Raw genomic sequence first — 17,171 nt, forward strand, 5'->3', positions numbered from 1 at the left:
ACACAACTCGTTCTCTGCAACTCTAGATTTTCCTGTGGTGAGTGCTCCGTGCTAGTCCTGCCTTTTGTCAAAATGGTAGAAGGAATAGACAGAAATAGTAGGTACAAATTTTAGGTGGAAGTAAAAGGTAGGAGCATTAGGTAGCAGTGGTAGTTTGGAACATTAGTTAGGAAAATTAAGTAGAAACATTAGGTATCCCTGGGGATAGGGGAGAAAGAATACTTCCCACGTATTCCCTGCGTGTCGTAGAAGGCGACTAAAAGGGGAGGGAGCGGGGGGCTGGAAATCCTCCCCTCTCGTTTTTTTTTTTTTTTTTTTTTTTTTTTTTTTTCCAAAAGAGGGAACAGAGAATTGCGCCAGGTGAGGGTATTCCCTCAAAGGCCCAGTCCTCTGTTCTTAACGCTACCTCGCTAATGCGGGAAATGGCGAATAGTTTGAAAGAAAAGAAAGATTAGGTAGACGCAACTGGGAGGAACATTAGGTAGGAGCTCCTGAAAACACTGCACTAGAGGTGCCCTCTGTCTATGGTCTGTAAAGGGTAAGGCCCTACAGGATAAGAAGTGGCACTACAGCTCACCAGTGATAGTGACTCTTGCCATGGCTACTCCCCTTGAGGGAGTTCCCAAATGGAACAGGTGTCAAAAGATAACAGATAGGATAAAGATGAATGTTCAAACTACAGATGCATGAATTTGTTAAATATACCTGGTAAGTTGTATGGGAGGGCACTGACTGGGTATCAGACTGGGAAGGAGCAGTGTGGATTTAAAAGTAGTAGATCTGATGTTTGCTTCAAGGAATGTGTGTGAAAAATAATCAGAGAAACACATGGGTTTGTATGTGGTGCTTATGGACTTGGAGAAAGCACATGATAGGGTTGACAGAGATGCTTTGTGGAAGGTATTAAGAATATACAGCGTGGGAGGAAGGCTGCTAGAAACTAAGAGTTTTTATCAAGGGAGTAAGGCATGTGCACAAGTGGGAAGACAGGAATGTGCATGGTTCCGTGTGAGGGTTAGTCTCCAGCCTGGTGAGCAATATCACCATGGTTGTTCAACTTGTTTACAGATGGGGTGATGAGGGAAGTAAATGTAAGAGTCTTGGAGAGATGGACGAGTATGCAGTTTATAAGGGATGAAAGGGCCTGAGAAGTGAGTCAGCTGTTTGCTAATAATACAGTGGTGATGGCTGATTTGAGTGAAAAATTGCAAAGCTAGTGAATGAGTTTGGAAGTGTGTAAAAGGAGGAAGTTGAGAGTAAATGTTAATAAAAGCAAGGTTTTTAGGTTCAGAAGCACTCAGGGACAGATTAGTTGGGGTGTAAGTCTAAATGGAGAGAAAATGGAGGAAGTGAATATTTTAGACACATAAAAATGGACATGGCAGAAAATGGAACCATGGAAGCAGAAGTTAGTCACTGGTCGGGTGAGCAGGCAAAGGTTCTGGGAGCACTGAAGAATGTGTGGAAAGATAGAATGTTATTTGGGAGGGCAAAAATAGTTGTTTGAAGGAAAAGTAGTCCCAGCAATTCTATAGGGATGCAAGGAATAGGCTATACATAAGGCTGTGCAGAGTAAGGTGGACATGCTGCAAATGAAATGTTTGAGGACAAGGTGAGGTGTGAAGTGGTTTGATTAAGTAATGAAAGGGTAAGGGGAATGTATAGTAATAAAAAGGGTGTGGTTGTGAGATCAAAGAGGGTGTGCTGAAGTGGCTTAGACATCTGGAGAGAATGTGAGAAAAGGACTAACAAAGAGGATATATGTATCATAAGTGGAGGGAACACGGAAAATGGGGAGTCCAAACAGGAGATGGAAGGATGGAGTGAAAAAGATTTTGCGTTATCAGGGCCTGAACATGCACAAAGGTGAAAGGTGTACACAGGATAGAGTGAATTGGAAAGATGTGGTATACTGGGGTTGATACGCTCTCAAAGAACTGTGAAGCATCTGGAGTAAACCATGGAAAGTTCAGTAGGGCCTGGTTGTAGATAGGGAGCTATGGTATCAGTGTATTGTTTGCTGGTGACACATCACTCATGGCAGGTTTGAGGGCGAAACAGCAGAAGCTGGTGTCTGAGGTTGGGAAAGTGTGTGAAAGAAGAAAGATGAGGGTGAATGGCAATATCAGCAAGGTTATTAGGTTCTGCACTGAAGAGAGAGGTTAGTTGGGGTGTGTGTTTGAATGGAAAAAAAAAATTGGAAGAACCGAAGTGTTTTAAATACCCATGAGTGGAAATGGCAGTAAATGGAACCATGGCTACCCATGCTCTCACTTAACTGAATGGTATTTGGAGGAAAAACCTCTGCTGAGCAGGCTGAGGAACTCTGATGTTGCCACTCTTCATGTACTTGAAAAATTATGTTAGGATTCTTCTTCTAAAGTGATCTTTCTCCCACATAAACTTCCAGAAATTTTATGGTTTGATCACCGTCTATCCCAAATTCCAAAATGACCCTGGGAAACCCACTGTTTGCCACTATCGACTCACTAGGTCTTGAAGCAGTGAACATAAACTAGCCATGCAAACAGCCTAAACTCACTCCTGCAAAATTCCAATCCACACCTGCTATAAGTATGTACCTACCTACAACTGTCAGAGAAGAGATCCTGTCTCAGACAGGGCTTGCTTATAACACTTACAACAAAAAGGTAAAGGAGGGATGGCAAGGAAAGAGGGCAGCTTGCTCAGTGACAGCCATAATATAAAGACAATCCTTTTTGCTAGTTTTGATGTATTTCTTTTCAACAGGATTTGGTCTGTGAGCAAGGGAAATAAAACATACCCAAATGGAAGACAAATGGAAACTGTTAAAACAAAAAAAATAATCAACAAATAGCGGTTATGGAAAAAGTGTCAATCAATATCTCCACACCAAAATAAGTTATATAAATGTCTTGGACAAAAGCCAAAACCTCAATACTGTTGTCGTGGGACAACTATTCAAAGGAAGTCCTTTGGTAAATACCGTGTACAACATGGTACTTCATAATGCCTTACATAATCCTTGAAGGGATGCAAGTAATCCAAATTAAGTCCATTCAGTGTGAAGTCTTAATAAAGTTGTATATCTGGCTCAAAAATAAACCTACAACATCCATGCTAGATGACAGGTAAGACAGTAATGAATCAGGCATAAAAAGATAACCTGAGAATGATGCAGCATGCAAAATATTCAAAAACTAACAAGTGTTTGTGTATAAGAGTAGTTCTATTTATAGTTCTTTTTTACCACAGTCCTCATAAGTTTCCTAATCATGATTTAATTTCTCTATAGCTAAAAACACCAAACTGAGTAATTCTTTGTATTTTTTTTTTTTTTGCTTTGTCGCTGTATCCCGCGTTTGCGAGGTAGAGCAAGGAAACAGACGAAAGAAATGGCCCAACCCACCCCCATACACATGTATATACATACATCCACACACGCAAATATACATACCTACACAGCTTTCCATGGTTTACCCCAGACGCTTCACATGCCCTGATTCAATCCACTGACAGCACGTCAACCCCGGTATACCACATCGATCCAATTCATTCTATTCCTTGCCCTCCTTTCACCCTCCTGCATGTTCAGGCCCCGATCACACAAAATCTTTTTCACTCCATCTTTCCACCTCCAATTTGGTCTCCCACTTCTCGTTCCCTCCACCTCCGACACATATATCCTCTTGGTCAATCTTTCCTCACTCATTCTCTCCATGTGACCAAACCATTTCAAAACACCCTCTTCTGCTCTCTCAACCACGCTCTTTTTATTTCCACACATCTCTCTTACCCTTACGTTACTTACTCGATCAAACCACCTCACACCACACATTGTCCTCAAACATCTCATTTCCAGCACATCCATCCTCCTGCGCACAACTCTATCCATAGCCCACGCCTCGCAACCATACAACATCGTTGGAACCACTATTCCTTCAAACATACCCATTTTTGCTTTCCGAGATAATGTTCTCGACTTCCACACATTCTTCAAGGCTCCCAGGATTTTCGCCCCCTCCCCCACCCTATGATCCACTTCCGCTTTCAGGGTTCCATCCGCTGCCAGATCCACTCCCAGATATCTAAAACACTTTACTTCCTCCAGTTTTGCTCCATTCAAACTTACCTCCCAATTGACTTGACCCTCAACCCTACTGTACCTAATAACCTTGCTCTTTTTCACATTTACTCTTAACTTTCTTCTTTCACACACTTTACCAAACTCAGTCACCAGCTTCTGCAGTTTCTCACATGAATCAGCCACCAGCGCTGTATCATCAGCGAACAACAACTGACTCACTTCCCAAGCTCTCTCATCCCCAACAGACTTCATACTTGCCCCTCTTTCCAAAACTCTTGCATTTACCTACCTAACAACCACATCCATAAACAAATTAAACAACCATGGAGACATCACACACCCCTGCCGCAAACCTACATTCACTGAGAACCAATCACTTTCCTCTCTTCCTACACATACACATGCCTTACATCCTCGATAAAAACTTTTCACTGCTTCTAACAACTTGCCTCCCACACCATATATTCTTAATACCTTCCACAGAGCATCTCTATCAACTCTATCATATGCCTTCTCCAGATCCATAAATGCTACATACAAATCCATTTGCCTTTCTAAGTATTTCTCACATACATTCTTCAAAGCAAACACCTGATCCACACATCCTCTACCACTTCTGAAACCACACTGCTCTTCCCCAATCTGATGCTCTGTACATGCCTTCACCCTCTCTTTACAAGTACCAAATATAAGAGCATAATTGCTTATCTACTCACCTTATTATTTGAGATATGCTGCAAGAGTTTGGGGAGAGTTATCTGCTTCTCTACCATAGCATATTTATTCTGACTATTTAGCACAATATTTTCTAAGATAGTAAGAGAGGTGGAGAGTGTACGGGTGTCCATTGTTCCTTGCACGTTGATGTAAGATGCCACCTGTGGAATACACGAATACACAACACACATTAATAAAATTTCAGCATGTCATCTTACTGTGCTTGAAAATGTTTATATGCTATGGACTTACTTTACTTGATAAAAGTGTAAAACACATATGGCACATTTGCACATCTGAATACTTGTAAAGATTTGAAACTTTACTGTCTGGAGTGTTTTGCCAAAGTAAATACTAAAGTCCATCCCAAACAGACCGAAGGAACTTAACTTTGACCTGTTAAGTTCAGACATGACAATATTAAGACACATCATTCAAAGACATGACATTACTGAGGCGCATCAATAAAAACTTTAAACTGCAAGCAAGGACCAAAAATCCCATCATGCAGAGTGCATAAAACTTAATATATGTCTTTTTTACTCTGTGAAATGAAAGATTAACATTCAAATGAAAAAGAAAATATACAGAAAGCTAAAGTACTCCTTTTGCAATAAATGAGTGGCAAAGTGATAGAAGCATTAAATAGAAGTAGTAAGTAGGAGGATTAGGTAGAAACATAAGGTAGTAGTAGGTAGGAACACTATGCAGTAGCATTGATCGGCAGAGTGAGCAGGAACATTATGCAGGAGCCTCTGCAAACACTGCACTAGACTTGCCCTCTGCCAGTGGCTTGTTAAGGGTGAGGTACTAATGGCTTAGAAGCAGCATTATAGTTCACTAGGTACAGAGACTTTATTGCTATGGCGACCCCCTTCAGGGAGTTCTAGAAGGGAACGGGCATCAGAGATACATACAATCAATATGTGAGTGCCTGGATAGGATTGAATGACATACCCGTAAGCTCCTGATATGATACAGACCTAAAAGATGCTTCTTTATTTCTTTTGGGCTTAAGACTGTACTCTAATTTCAAACACAGGCATAGCTTTAATAGCAAATAATATCATTATCTCTAGAAATAGCACATCTAGATTGACATTTAGGGTAAGGGAGATAGGCAGGCAAGTGCTGGGAGGAAATTGAATTATTCATTTATCTATTTAAATGAACATTTAACTATGACTTCATACACAGGTACTAAGTAAGAGGTTAATAACACAGATATAAGTTGATATATTACATACATACATAGTGCAAGGAAACAGACGAAAGAATGGCACAACCCACCGACATACACATGCATGTACATACACGTCCACACATGCATATATACATACCTATACATCTCAACGTATACATATATATACACACACAGACATATATACACATGTACATAATTCATACTGTCTGCCTTCATTCATTCCCATCGCCACCCTGCCACACATGAAATAACAACAAAGACCACAAGACCACATTCGTTCACACTCAGTCTCTAGCTGTCATGTAATAATGCACCGAAACCACAGCTCCCTTTCCACATCCAGAACTTTCCATGGTTTACCCCAGACGCTTCACATGCCCTGGTTCAATCCATTGACAGCACGTCGACCCCGGTACACCACATTGCTCCAATTCACTCTATTCCGTACACACCTTTCACCCTCCTGCATGTTCAGGCCCCGATCACTCAAAATCTTTTTCACACCATCTTTCCACCTCCAATTTGGTCTCCCACTTCTCATCGTTCCCTCCATCTCTGACACATATATCCTCTTGGTCAATCTTTCCTCACTCATTCTCTCCAAGTGACCAAACCATTTCAAAACACCCTCTTCTGCTCTCTCAACCACACTCTTTTTATTACCACACATCTCTCTTACCCTATTATTACTTACTCGATCAAACCACCTCACACCACATATTGTCCTCAAACATCTCATTTCCAGTACATCCACCCTCCTCCGTACAACTCTATCCATAGCCCATGCCTCGCAACCATATAACTTTGTTGGAACCACTATTCCTTCAAACATACCCATTTTTTCTTTCCGAGATAATGTTCTCAACTTCCACACATTCTTCAACGCTCCCAGAATTTTAGCGTGTTGGTAAGGTTATCTAGTGTATGTATGACTCATGGTGAGGTGCCTGAGGATTGGCTGAATGCTTGCATAGTGCCATTGTACAAAGGCAAAGTGAGTGCTCAAATTAAAGAGGTATAAGTTCGTTGAGTATTCCTGGGAAATTATATGGGAGGGTATTGATTGAGAGGGTGAAGGCATGTACATAGCATCATATTGGGGAAGAGCAGTGTGGTTTCGGGAGTGGTAGAGGATGTGTGGATCAGGTGTTTGCTTTGAAAAATGTATGTGAGAAATACTTGGAAAGCAAATGGATTTGTGTGTAGCATTCATGGATCTGGAGAAGGCATAAGATAGAGTTGATAGAGTTGCTCTGTGGAGGGTATTAAGAATATATGGTGTGGAAGGCAAGTTGTTAGAAGCAGTGAAAGTTTTTATTGAGGATGTAAGGCATGTGTATGTGTAGGAAGAGAGGAAAGTGATTGGTTCTCAGTGAATGTTGGTTTGCAGCAGGGGTGTGTGATATTTAATTCGTTTATGGATGTGGTTGTTGGAGAGGTGAATGCAAGAGTTCTGGAAAGAGGGGCAAGTATGCAGTTTGTTGTGGATGAGAGAGCTTGGGAAGTGAGTCAGTTGTTGTTCGCTGATGATACAGTGCTGGTGGCTGATTCATGTGGGAAACTGCAGAAGCTGGTGACTGAGTTTGGTAAAGTGCTTGGAATATATGGATGTAAGGCATGTGTACGTGTAGGAAGAGAGGAAAGTGATTGGTTCTCAGTGAATGTAGGTTTGCGGCAGGGGTGTGTGATGTCTCCATGGTTGTTTAATTTGTTTATGGATGGGGTTGTTAGGGAGGTAAATGCAAGAGTTTTGGAAAGAGGGGCAAGTATGAAGTCTGTTGGGGATGAGAGAGCTTGGGAAGTGAGTCAGTTGTTGTTCGCTGATGATACAGCGCTGGTGGCTGATTCATGTGAGAAACTGCAGAAGCTGGTGACTGAGTTTGGTAAAGTGTGTGGAAGAAGAAAGTTAAGAGTAAATGTGAATAAGAGCAAGGTTATTAGGTACAGTAGGGTTGAGGGTCAAGTCAATTGGGAGGTGAGTTTGAATGGAGAAAAACTGGAGGAAGTGAAGTGTTTTAGATATCTGGGAGTGGATCTGGCAGCGGATGGAACCATGGAAGTGGAAGTGGATCATAGGGTGGGGGAGGGGGCGAAAATTCTGGGGGCCTTGAAGAATGTGTGGAAGTCGAGAACATTATCTCGGAAAGAAAAAATGGGTATGTTTGAAGGAATAGTGGTTCCAACAATGTTGTATGGTTGCGAGGCGTGGGCTATGGATAGAGTTGTGCGCAGGAGGATGGATGTGCTGGAAATGAGATGTTTGAGGACAATGTGTGGTGTGAGGTGGTTTGATCGAGTGAGTAACGTAAGGGTAAGAGAGATGTGTGGAAATAAAAAGAGCGTGGTTGAGAGAGCAGAAGAGGGTGTTTTGAAGTGGTTTGGGCACATGGAGAGAATGAGTGAGGAAAGATTGACCAAGAGGATATATGTGTCGGAGGTGGAGGGAACGAGGAGAAGAGAGAGACCAAATTGGAGGTGGAAAGATGGAGTGAAAAAGATTTTGTGTGATCGGGGCCTGAACATGCAGGAGGGTGAAAGGAGGGCAAGGAATAGAGTGAATTGGAGCAATGTGGTATACCGGGGTTGACGTGCTGTCAGTGGATTGAATCAAGGCATTGAAGCGTCTGGGGTAAACCATGGAAAGCTGTGTAGGTATGTATATTTGCGTGTGTGGACGTATGTATATACATGTGTATGGGGGGGGGTTGGGCCATTTCTTTCGTCTGTTTCCTTGCGCTACCTAGCAAACGCGGGAGACAGCGACAAAGTATAATAAAATAAATAAAAAAAAAATATATATATATATATATATATATATATATATATATATATATATATATATATATATATATATATATATATACATATATATACATATATTATTATTTTTTATTATTATAAAAAAAAAATATATATATATATATATATATATATATTCTTTTTTTTTTTTTGCTTTGTCGCTGTCTCCCGCGTTTGCGAGGTAGCGCAAGGAAACAGACGAAAGAAATGGCCCAACCCACCCCCATACACATGCCTTGATTCAATCCACTGACAGCACGTCAACCCCGGTATACCACATCGCTCCAATTCACTCTATTCTTTGCCCTCCTTTCACCCTCCTGCATGTTCAGGCCCCGATCACACAAAATCTTTTTCACTCCATCTTTCCACCTCCAACTTGGTCTCCCTCTTCTCCTCGTTCCCTCCACCTCCGACACATATATTCTCTTGGTCAATCTTTCCTCACTCATTCTCTCCATGTGCCCGAACCATTTCAAAACACCCTCTTCTGCTCTCTCAACCACGCTCTTTTTATTTCCACACATCTCTCTTACCCTTACGTTACTTACTCGATCAAACCACCTTACACCACATATTGTCCTCAAACATCTCATTTCCAGCACATCCATCCTCCTGCGCACAACTCTATCCATAGTCCACGCCTCGCAACCATACAACATTGTTGGAACCACTATTCCTTCAAACATACCCATTTTTGCTTTCCGAGATAATGTTCTCGACTTCCACACATTCTTCAAGGCTCCCAGAATTTTCGCCCCCTCCCCCACCCTATGATCCACTTCCGCTTCCATGGTTCCATCCGCTGCCAGATCCACTCCCAGATATCTAAAACACTTCACTTCCTCCAGTTTTTCTCCATTCAAACTCACCTCCCAATTGAATTGACCCTCAACCCTACTGTACCTAATAACCTTGCTCTTATTCACATTTACTCTTAACTTTCTTCTTTCACACACTTTACCAAACTCAGTCACCAGCTTCTGCAGTTTCTCACATGAATCAGCCACCAGCGCTGTATCATCAGCGAACAACAACTGACTCACTTCCCAAGCTCTCTCATCCCCAACAGACTTCATACTTGCCCCTCTTTCCAAAACTCTTGCATTCACCTCCCTAACAACCCCATCCATAAACAAATTAAACAACCATGGAGACATCACACACCCCTGCCGCAAACCTACATTCACTGAGAACCAATCACTTTCCTCTCTTCCTACACGTACACATGCCTTACATCCTCGATAAAAACTTTTCACTGCTTCTAACAACTTGCCTCCCACACCATATATTCTTAATACCTTCCACAGAGCATCTCTATCAACTCTATCATATGCCTTCTCCAGATCCATAAATGCTACATACAAATCCATTTGCTTTTCTAAGTATTTCTCACATACATTCTTCAAAGCAAACACCTGATCCACACATCCTCTACCACTTCTGAAACCACACTGCTCTTCCCCAATCTGATGCTCTGTACATGCCTTCACCCTCTCAATCAATACCCTCCCATATAATTTGCCAGGAATACTCAACAAACTTATACCTCTGTAATTTGAGCACTCACTCTTATCCCCTTTGCCTTTGTACATATATATATATATATATATATATATATATATATATATATATATATATATATATATATATTTTTTTTTTTTTTTTTTTTTTTTTTTAGACTTTGTCGCTGTCTCCCGCGTTTGCGAGGTAGCGCAAGGAAACAGACGAAAGAAATGGCCCAACCCCCCCCATACACATGTACATACACACGTCCACACACGGAAATATACATACCTACACAGCTTTCCATGGTTTACCCCGGACGCTTCACATGCCTTGATTCAATCCACTGACAGCACGTCAACCCCTGTATACCCTGTCTCCCTCTTCTCGTTCCCTCCACCTCCGACACATATATTCTCTTGGTCAATCTTTCCTCACTCATTCTCTCCATGTGCCCAAACCATTTCAAAACACCCTCTTCTGCTCTCTCAACCACGCTCTTTTTATTTCCACACATCTCTCTTACCCTTACGTTACTTACTCGATCAAACCACCTCACACCACATATTGTCCTCAAACATCTCATTTCCAGCACATCCATCCTCCTGCGCACAACTCTATCCATAGCCCACGCCTCGCAACCATACAACATTGTTGGAACCACTATTCCTTCAAACATACCCATTTTTGCTTTCCGAGATAATGTTCTCGACTTCCACACATTCTTCAAGGCTCCCAGAATTTTCGCCCCCTCCCCCACCCTATGATCCACTTCCGCTTCCATGGTTCCATCCGCTGCCAGATCCACTCCCAGATATCTAAAACACTTCACTTCCTCCAGTTTTTCTCCATTCAAACTCACAAGGAACAGAGAAGAGGGCCAGGTGAGGATATTCCCTCAAAGACCCAGTCCTCTGTTCTTAACGCTACCTCGCTATCGCGGGAAATGGCAAATAGTATGAAAGAGAAAGAAAGATATCTATATATATTTTTTTTTTTTTTTTTTTTTCAAAAAGAAGGGACAGAGAAGGGGGCCAGGTGAGGATATTCCCTCAAAGGCCCAGTTCTCTGTTCTTAACTCTACCTCGCTAACGCGGGAAATGGCGAATAGTTTGAAAGAAAGAAAAGATATGGCAGCAAGAAGTAGATGTGACAATTGTACTCACCTTCTCTATAAATGATGGCTGAAGGTCATCCCATGGAATAATACCATGGTCCATCAACTCTAAAAATGATATCAGTATGTAAGGCAATAAAGGAGATTCATTTCGCTGCATCTCCATACACGCTATCAGAAGGTTGATCCCCTAAAAAAGAATTACAATATATATTGAGTCTAACAACACACAAGTATACAAATATGAGATTATTTGCCCTTAAGGACATATCCCTGGGGATAGGGGATTAAGAATACTTCCCACGTATTCCCTGCGTGTCGTAGAAGGCGACTAAAAGGGGAGGGAGCGGGGGGCTGGAAATCCTCCCCTCTCGTTTTTTTTTAATTTTCCAAAAGAAGGAACAGAGAATTGGGCCAGGTGAGGGTATTCCCTCAAAGGCCCAGTCCTCTGTTCTTAACGCTACCTCGCTAATGCGGGAAATGGCGAATAGTGTGAAAGAAAAAAAAAGAAAGAAAAAGAAGGACATATGGATAATTTTACATCCATATGCAAGACTACTAAATATTTCTACCTACTATGGCAAATCTTAAAGTTACTGTAATTGAAAAGATGATGGAGGAGGGAAAGCAAATGCTTCCAGAACATTTATCAGTCAGAAATTATTACTTTATGTAAGCAACAGGTAACTGCTTCACACAGGACACCCAAACCAACGTGATTACTTCTCAAAAAACACTGAAAACTGATATTTCTCCTTAAACACTTAAAACAGAAGCAAAATATCTGGGAAACAATTTGCATGTGCTATCTTATTCTAAATACAAGAACATGCATACATAATACAAAGACACTCATATGCATCAAACTCACAAGAAAGGTAGACTTTTTGGTTTTCATGGTACAGAGGTAAAGTTCCCACATACAACTGTCACTCTCCTTCAAACCCATCTTAAGCAAATAAAGCAAAGGATTTCCATTCACGTTACTCTCTACCAATGCTGTGGTAATCAGACATCCCTCCAGCTGCCCCTATCTGTATATCAACATCCAGAGTCTCTCTTTTACATGCCTCTCATGTAATCCAATAATGCCCTTTGACCATTTCTCCTATTCACATACGTATACTTATGTATATCTCTCTTTATAAGCCAGATATTCCCAATCACCAGTCTTTTTTTCAGCACACAAATCTGCAAGCTCTTCACCATTTTCACTCACATCACTGAATACCCCATGTACACCAGTTATACCCTTAACTGCCACATTACTTATCTTTGCATTTAAATCAGCCATCACTAATTCCTCATCTCATGCACCAGAGATGCTGACACATTCAATCAGCTGCTCCCAAAACACTTGCCACTCATGATCTTTCTTCTCATGGCCAAGTGCATAAGCACCAATAATCACCCATCTCTCTCCATCCACTTTCAGTTATACCCTTATCAATCTAGAATTTACTTTCTTACACTCTATCACAAACCTTCACAACTCCTGCTTCCGGAGTAGTGCAACTCCTTCCTTAGCATCTTGTCCTCTCACCAACCCCTGACTTTACTCCTAAGACTTCTCCAAACCATTCCTCCCCTGTATTCTCTCTATCACTTATGATACTTGGAAAAACAAGTTATCATATGGTTGCCCTCCCACATATCAGTTAAGTCATTCCATGCCCACATAGATCACATACACATTTTTTTTTCTCTATTTATGGATAGTATAAATAGTCTGTATTTTGTACTCTGTAATATTCTGTGTGTGATGGTCAGAGAGAGAGGTGTGTTTCACAAAGCTTCCAGTAATAGAAAAGGATTTGCCAAAGTTTTCAAAAAAGAGAAAATGTTGGGGACAGAAGAGTGGTGAGAGTAAGTGAGCTTGGAAAAGAGACTTGTGTGAGGAAGTACCAGGAGAGATTGAGTGTAGAATGGCAAAAGGTGAGAGCAAATGACATGAAGGGAGAGGGTAAGGAATGGGATGTATTTAGGGAAGCCATGATGGCATGTGCAAAAGATGCATGTCACAGAAGAAAGGTGGGAGGTGGGCAGATTAGAAAGGGTAGTGAGTGGTGAGATGAAGTAAAGTTGTTAGTGAAAGAGAAAAGAGAGGTGTTTGGATGATACTTACAAGAAAGGAGTGCATATGACAGGGATATGTAGAAAATAAAAGTGGCAGGAGGTCAAGAGAAAGGTGCAAGGGTTGGAAAAGAAGGCAAATGAGAGCTGGGGTAAGAGTATCATCAAACTTTAGGGAGAATAAAAAGATGTTTGGAAGGAGGTGAATAATGTGTAAGACAGGAGAACAAATGGAAACATCGGTGAAGGGGGCAAGTGGGGAAGTAATAACCAGTAATGATGAAGTGAGGAGATGGAGTGAGTATTTTGAAAGTTTGATGACAGGGTGGCAGATATAGGGTGTTTGGTCGGGGTGGTGTAAGAAGTGAGGGTCAGGGATAATAGTTTAGTTAAGAAAGAAAAGGTGTGGAAGGAGAGAATGTTATCTCGGAGAGCAAAACTGGGTATGCTTGAAGGAATAGTGGTTCCAACAATAATGTATGGTTGCAAGGCATGGGGTATAGATAAGGTTGTACAAAGGAGGGTGGATATATTGGAAATGAAGTGTGGTGTGAGGTGGTTTGATTGAGTAAGTAATGGAAGTGTAAGAGAGATGTGTGGATATAAATAGACTGTGGTTGAGAGAGCAGAAAAGGATGTGTTGGAATGGTTTGGACATATGGAAAGAATGAGCAAGGAAAGATTGACAAAGAGGATACATATATATGTCAAAGATGGAGAGAACAAGAAGTGGGAGACCAAATTGGAGGTGGAGGGAAGGAGTGAAATGATTTTGAGCGATCGGGGCCTCAACATACAGAAGGGTGAGTGGCGTGCAAGGAATAGAGTGATATGGAACAATGTGATATACTGGGATCGACACACTGTCAATGGACTGAACCAGGGCATGTGAAACGTCTGGGGTAAACCATGGAAAGGTCTGTGGGGCCTGGATGTGGATAGGAAGCTGTGGTTTCAGTGCATTACATATTCTATATTCTATATATTCTATATTATACTTGATCACCATTTTCTGCATCAGCAAGGTATTGCCAGGAAACATAAAGAAAGACCCATCCACTCCTATACACAGACATATGCATACATGACCATACATGCACATACACATACATATAAATTTCAACATATACCCACATATATACATATGCATACACAGCCATATACATATATATAAGCATATACATATTCTTATTCGCTTCCTTTCATCTATTCCCATCGACACCCTGCCCCACAGGAAAAAGCACTGCCACCCCATGTCAGCAAGGTAGCGCCAAGAAAACAGACAAAAAAGGCTACATTTGTTCACACCGGGGTCGATGTGCTGTCACTGGACTGAACCAGGGTATGTGAAGCATCTGGGGTAAACCATGGAAAGGTTTGTGGTGCCTGGATGTGTAAAGGGAGCTGTGGTTTCAGTGCATTAGACATGACAGCTAGAGACTGAGTGTGAACAAATGTGGCCTTTTTTGTCTTTTTCTGGTGCAACCTCACTGAAGAGGGGGAGGGAGGGATGCTATTTCATGTGCGGCATTGCGGTGATGAAGGCAAGCAAGTATGAATATATAAATGTCTGTGTATATATATGTATGTATTCCTATGAGTCCACGGGGAAAATGAAACACAAAAAGTTCCCAAGTACACTTTCGTGTAATAATCACATCATCAGGGGAGACACAAGAGAGAAATATAACAGTCAGTTGATATACATTGAAGAGACGAAGCTTGGACGCCATTTGGTAAACATGTGATTCAATCACATGTTTACTAAATGGTGTCCTAGCTTCGTCTCTTTGATGTATATCAACTGACTGTTATACTTCTCTCTTGTGTCTCCCCTGATGATGTGATTATTACACGAAAGTGCACTTGGGAACTTTTCGTGTTTCATTTTCCCTGTGGACTCATAGGAATATCTTGATCACGTGCAAAATTGTGATCCTTTCCAATATACGTTGAAATGCATATGTATGTATATGTGCATGTACAGGTGTTTATTTATGCATATGAGTATGTGGGTGATTGGGTCTTTGTCTGTTTTTCCTTGCACTACCTCAGTGACGCAAGAAACAGCAATTAAGTATAATAATAAAAAAACACAGCTCCCTTTCCACGTTCAAGCCCCACGGACCTTTCCAGGGTTTACCTCAGACACTTCACAAGCCCTGGTTCAATACACTGACAGCAGGTTGACCCCGGTATACCACATCGTTCCAATTCACTCTATTCCTTGTACGCCTTTCACGCTCCTATATGTTCAGGCCCCGATCGCTCAAAATATTTTTCACTCCATCCTTCCACTTCCAATTTGGTCTCATGCTTCTCCTTCTTCCTTCCACCTCTGACACATATATCCCTTGTCAATCTTTCCTCACTCATTCTCTCCATGTGACCAAACATTTCAACACACCCTCTTCTGCTCTCTCAATCACACTCTTTTATAACCAAACATCTCTCTTACCCTTTCATCACTTACTCGATCAAACCACCTCACAACACATAATGACCTCAAACATTTCATTTCAAACACATCCACCCTCCTCCGCACAACCCTGTCTATAGCTCATGCCTCACAACCATATAACATTGTTGGAACAACTATTCCTTTAAACATATCCAACTTTGCTCTCCAAGATAATGTTCTCGCCTTCCACACATTTTTCAACGCTCCCAGAACCTATGCCCCTTCCCCGCCCTCTGACTCACTTCCACTTCCATGGTTCCATCTGCTGCTAAGTCCACTCCTAGATATATAAAACACTTCATTTCCTCCAGGTTTTCTCCATTCAAACTTATCTCCCAATTAACTTGTCCCTCAACCCTACTGAACCTAATAACCTTGCTCTTATTCATATTCACTCTCAGCTTTCTTCTCTCACACACTATACCAACCTCAGTCACCAACTTCTGCAGTTTCTCACCTGAATCAGCCACCAGCGCTGTATCATCAGCGAACAACTGACTCACTTCCCAAGCCCTCTCATACCAAAATCTTCAATCATTATTACTTCAGTGCAGTCTCCTAAACATTTCAGAGCCTTTCAATATTCATCCCAGAAAAATATGTAGCCTCATCCATCTATCCTCTCATACCTGTTTGGAAATAAATTCATGAGCAAAGGTAATGTCTGAGCTCATCTTGACAAGTTTCTCTAATGCTTCCTTCTTATCTTCTGGCTGTCCCTTCTTCAGCTTCTGGAATATTTCTTCAGCAGTTCGCAATGCAGAGTAGACAAGGTGAAGCACTGTGCCATCCTGTAATGAAGATGGCTTTATAAACAATGTTCAAGGCAATCATACTTCCAACCACATGCTGAAAGATCAATTCTAATCCTTCTGTGAATGTTTTCAGCCTCTATACACTCAAATCTCATGTCTCATCACATATCTTCATTATCTAGCTCTCAAATTTCATTCTAAATATTCTGATCTTTTGATCCCCATACCTCCTATTCAAATGTTGAAACTCTCTCGTATTTTTTTTTTCTAAGTTAGCAAGATGGCACAGGCAACCAAATGCCCAAATCAGGCAACCAAATGCCCCAATCAAGGACAACTCATTTACACAACATAAATTCATATATTAGCCTAAACCTGGTACCCAATTTATAAACAAACCCCAAGAGAATGATGAACAGCTGACTAGACGGCAGACTGACTGCTATAACCAGTTTGGTGTATGTGAGAGG

The 17,171-nt window shown here is 41.4% G+C and overlaps 1 protein-coding gene across 3 annotated transcripts in view; it reads right to left on the reverse strand.

Moving 5' to 3' along the window:
• Ced-12 (engulfment and cell motility Ced-12) overlaps nucleotides 1-17,171 on the reverse strand; it is a 137,596-nt gene that overhangs the window by 110,957 nt on the left and 9,468 nt on the right. For all 3 annotated transcript variants that reach the window (XM_071693244.1, XM_071693245.1, XM_071693246.1), the window contains exons 4-6: nucleotides 16,576-16,737; nucleotides 11,462-11,602; nucleotides 4,786-4,947 (exon numbers count right to left, since the gene is read on the reverse strand). In XM_071693244.1, the coding sequence (XP_071549345.1) occupies nucleotides 4,786-4,947; nucleotides 11,462-11,602; nucleotides 16,576-16,737 (465 nt within the window). The remainder of the gene's footprint in view (nucleotides 1-4,785; nucleotides 4,948-11,461; nucleotides 11,603-16,575; nucleotides 16,738-17,171) is intronic.

This window comes from Panulirus ornatus, chromosome 55 (genome assembly GCF_036320965.1).
Source record: "Panulirus ornatus isolate Po-2019 chromosome 55, ASM3632096v1, whole genome shotgun sequence".
NCBI lineage: Eukaryota > Metazoa > Arthropoda > Malacostraca > Decapoda > Palinuridae > Panulirus > Panulirus ornatus.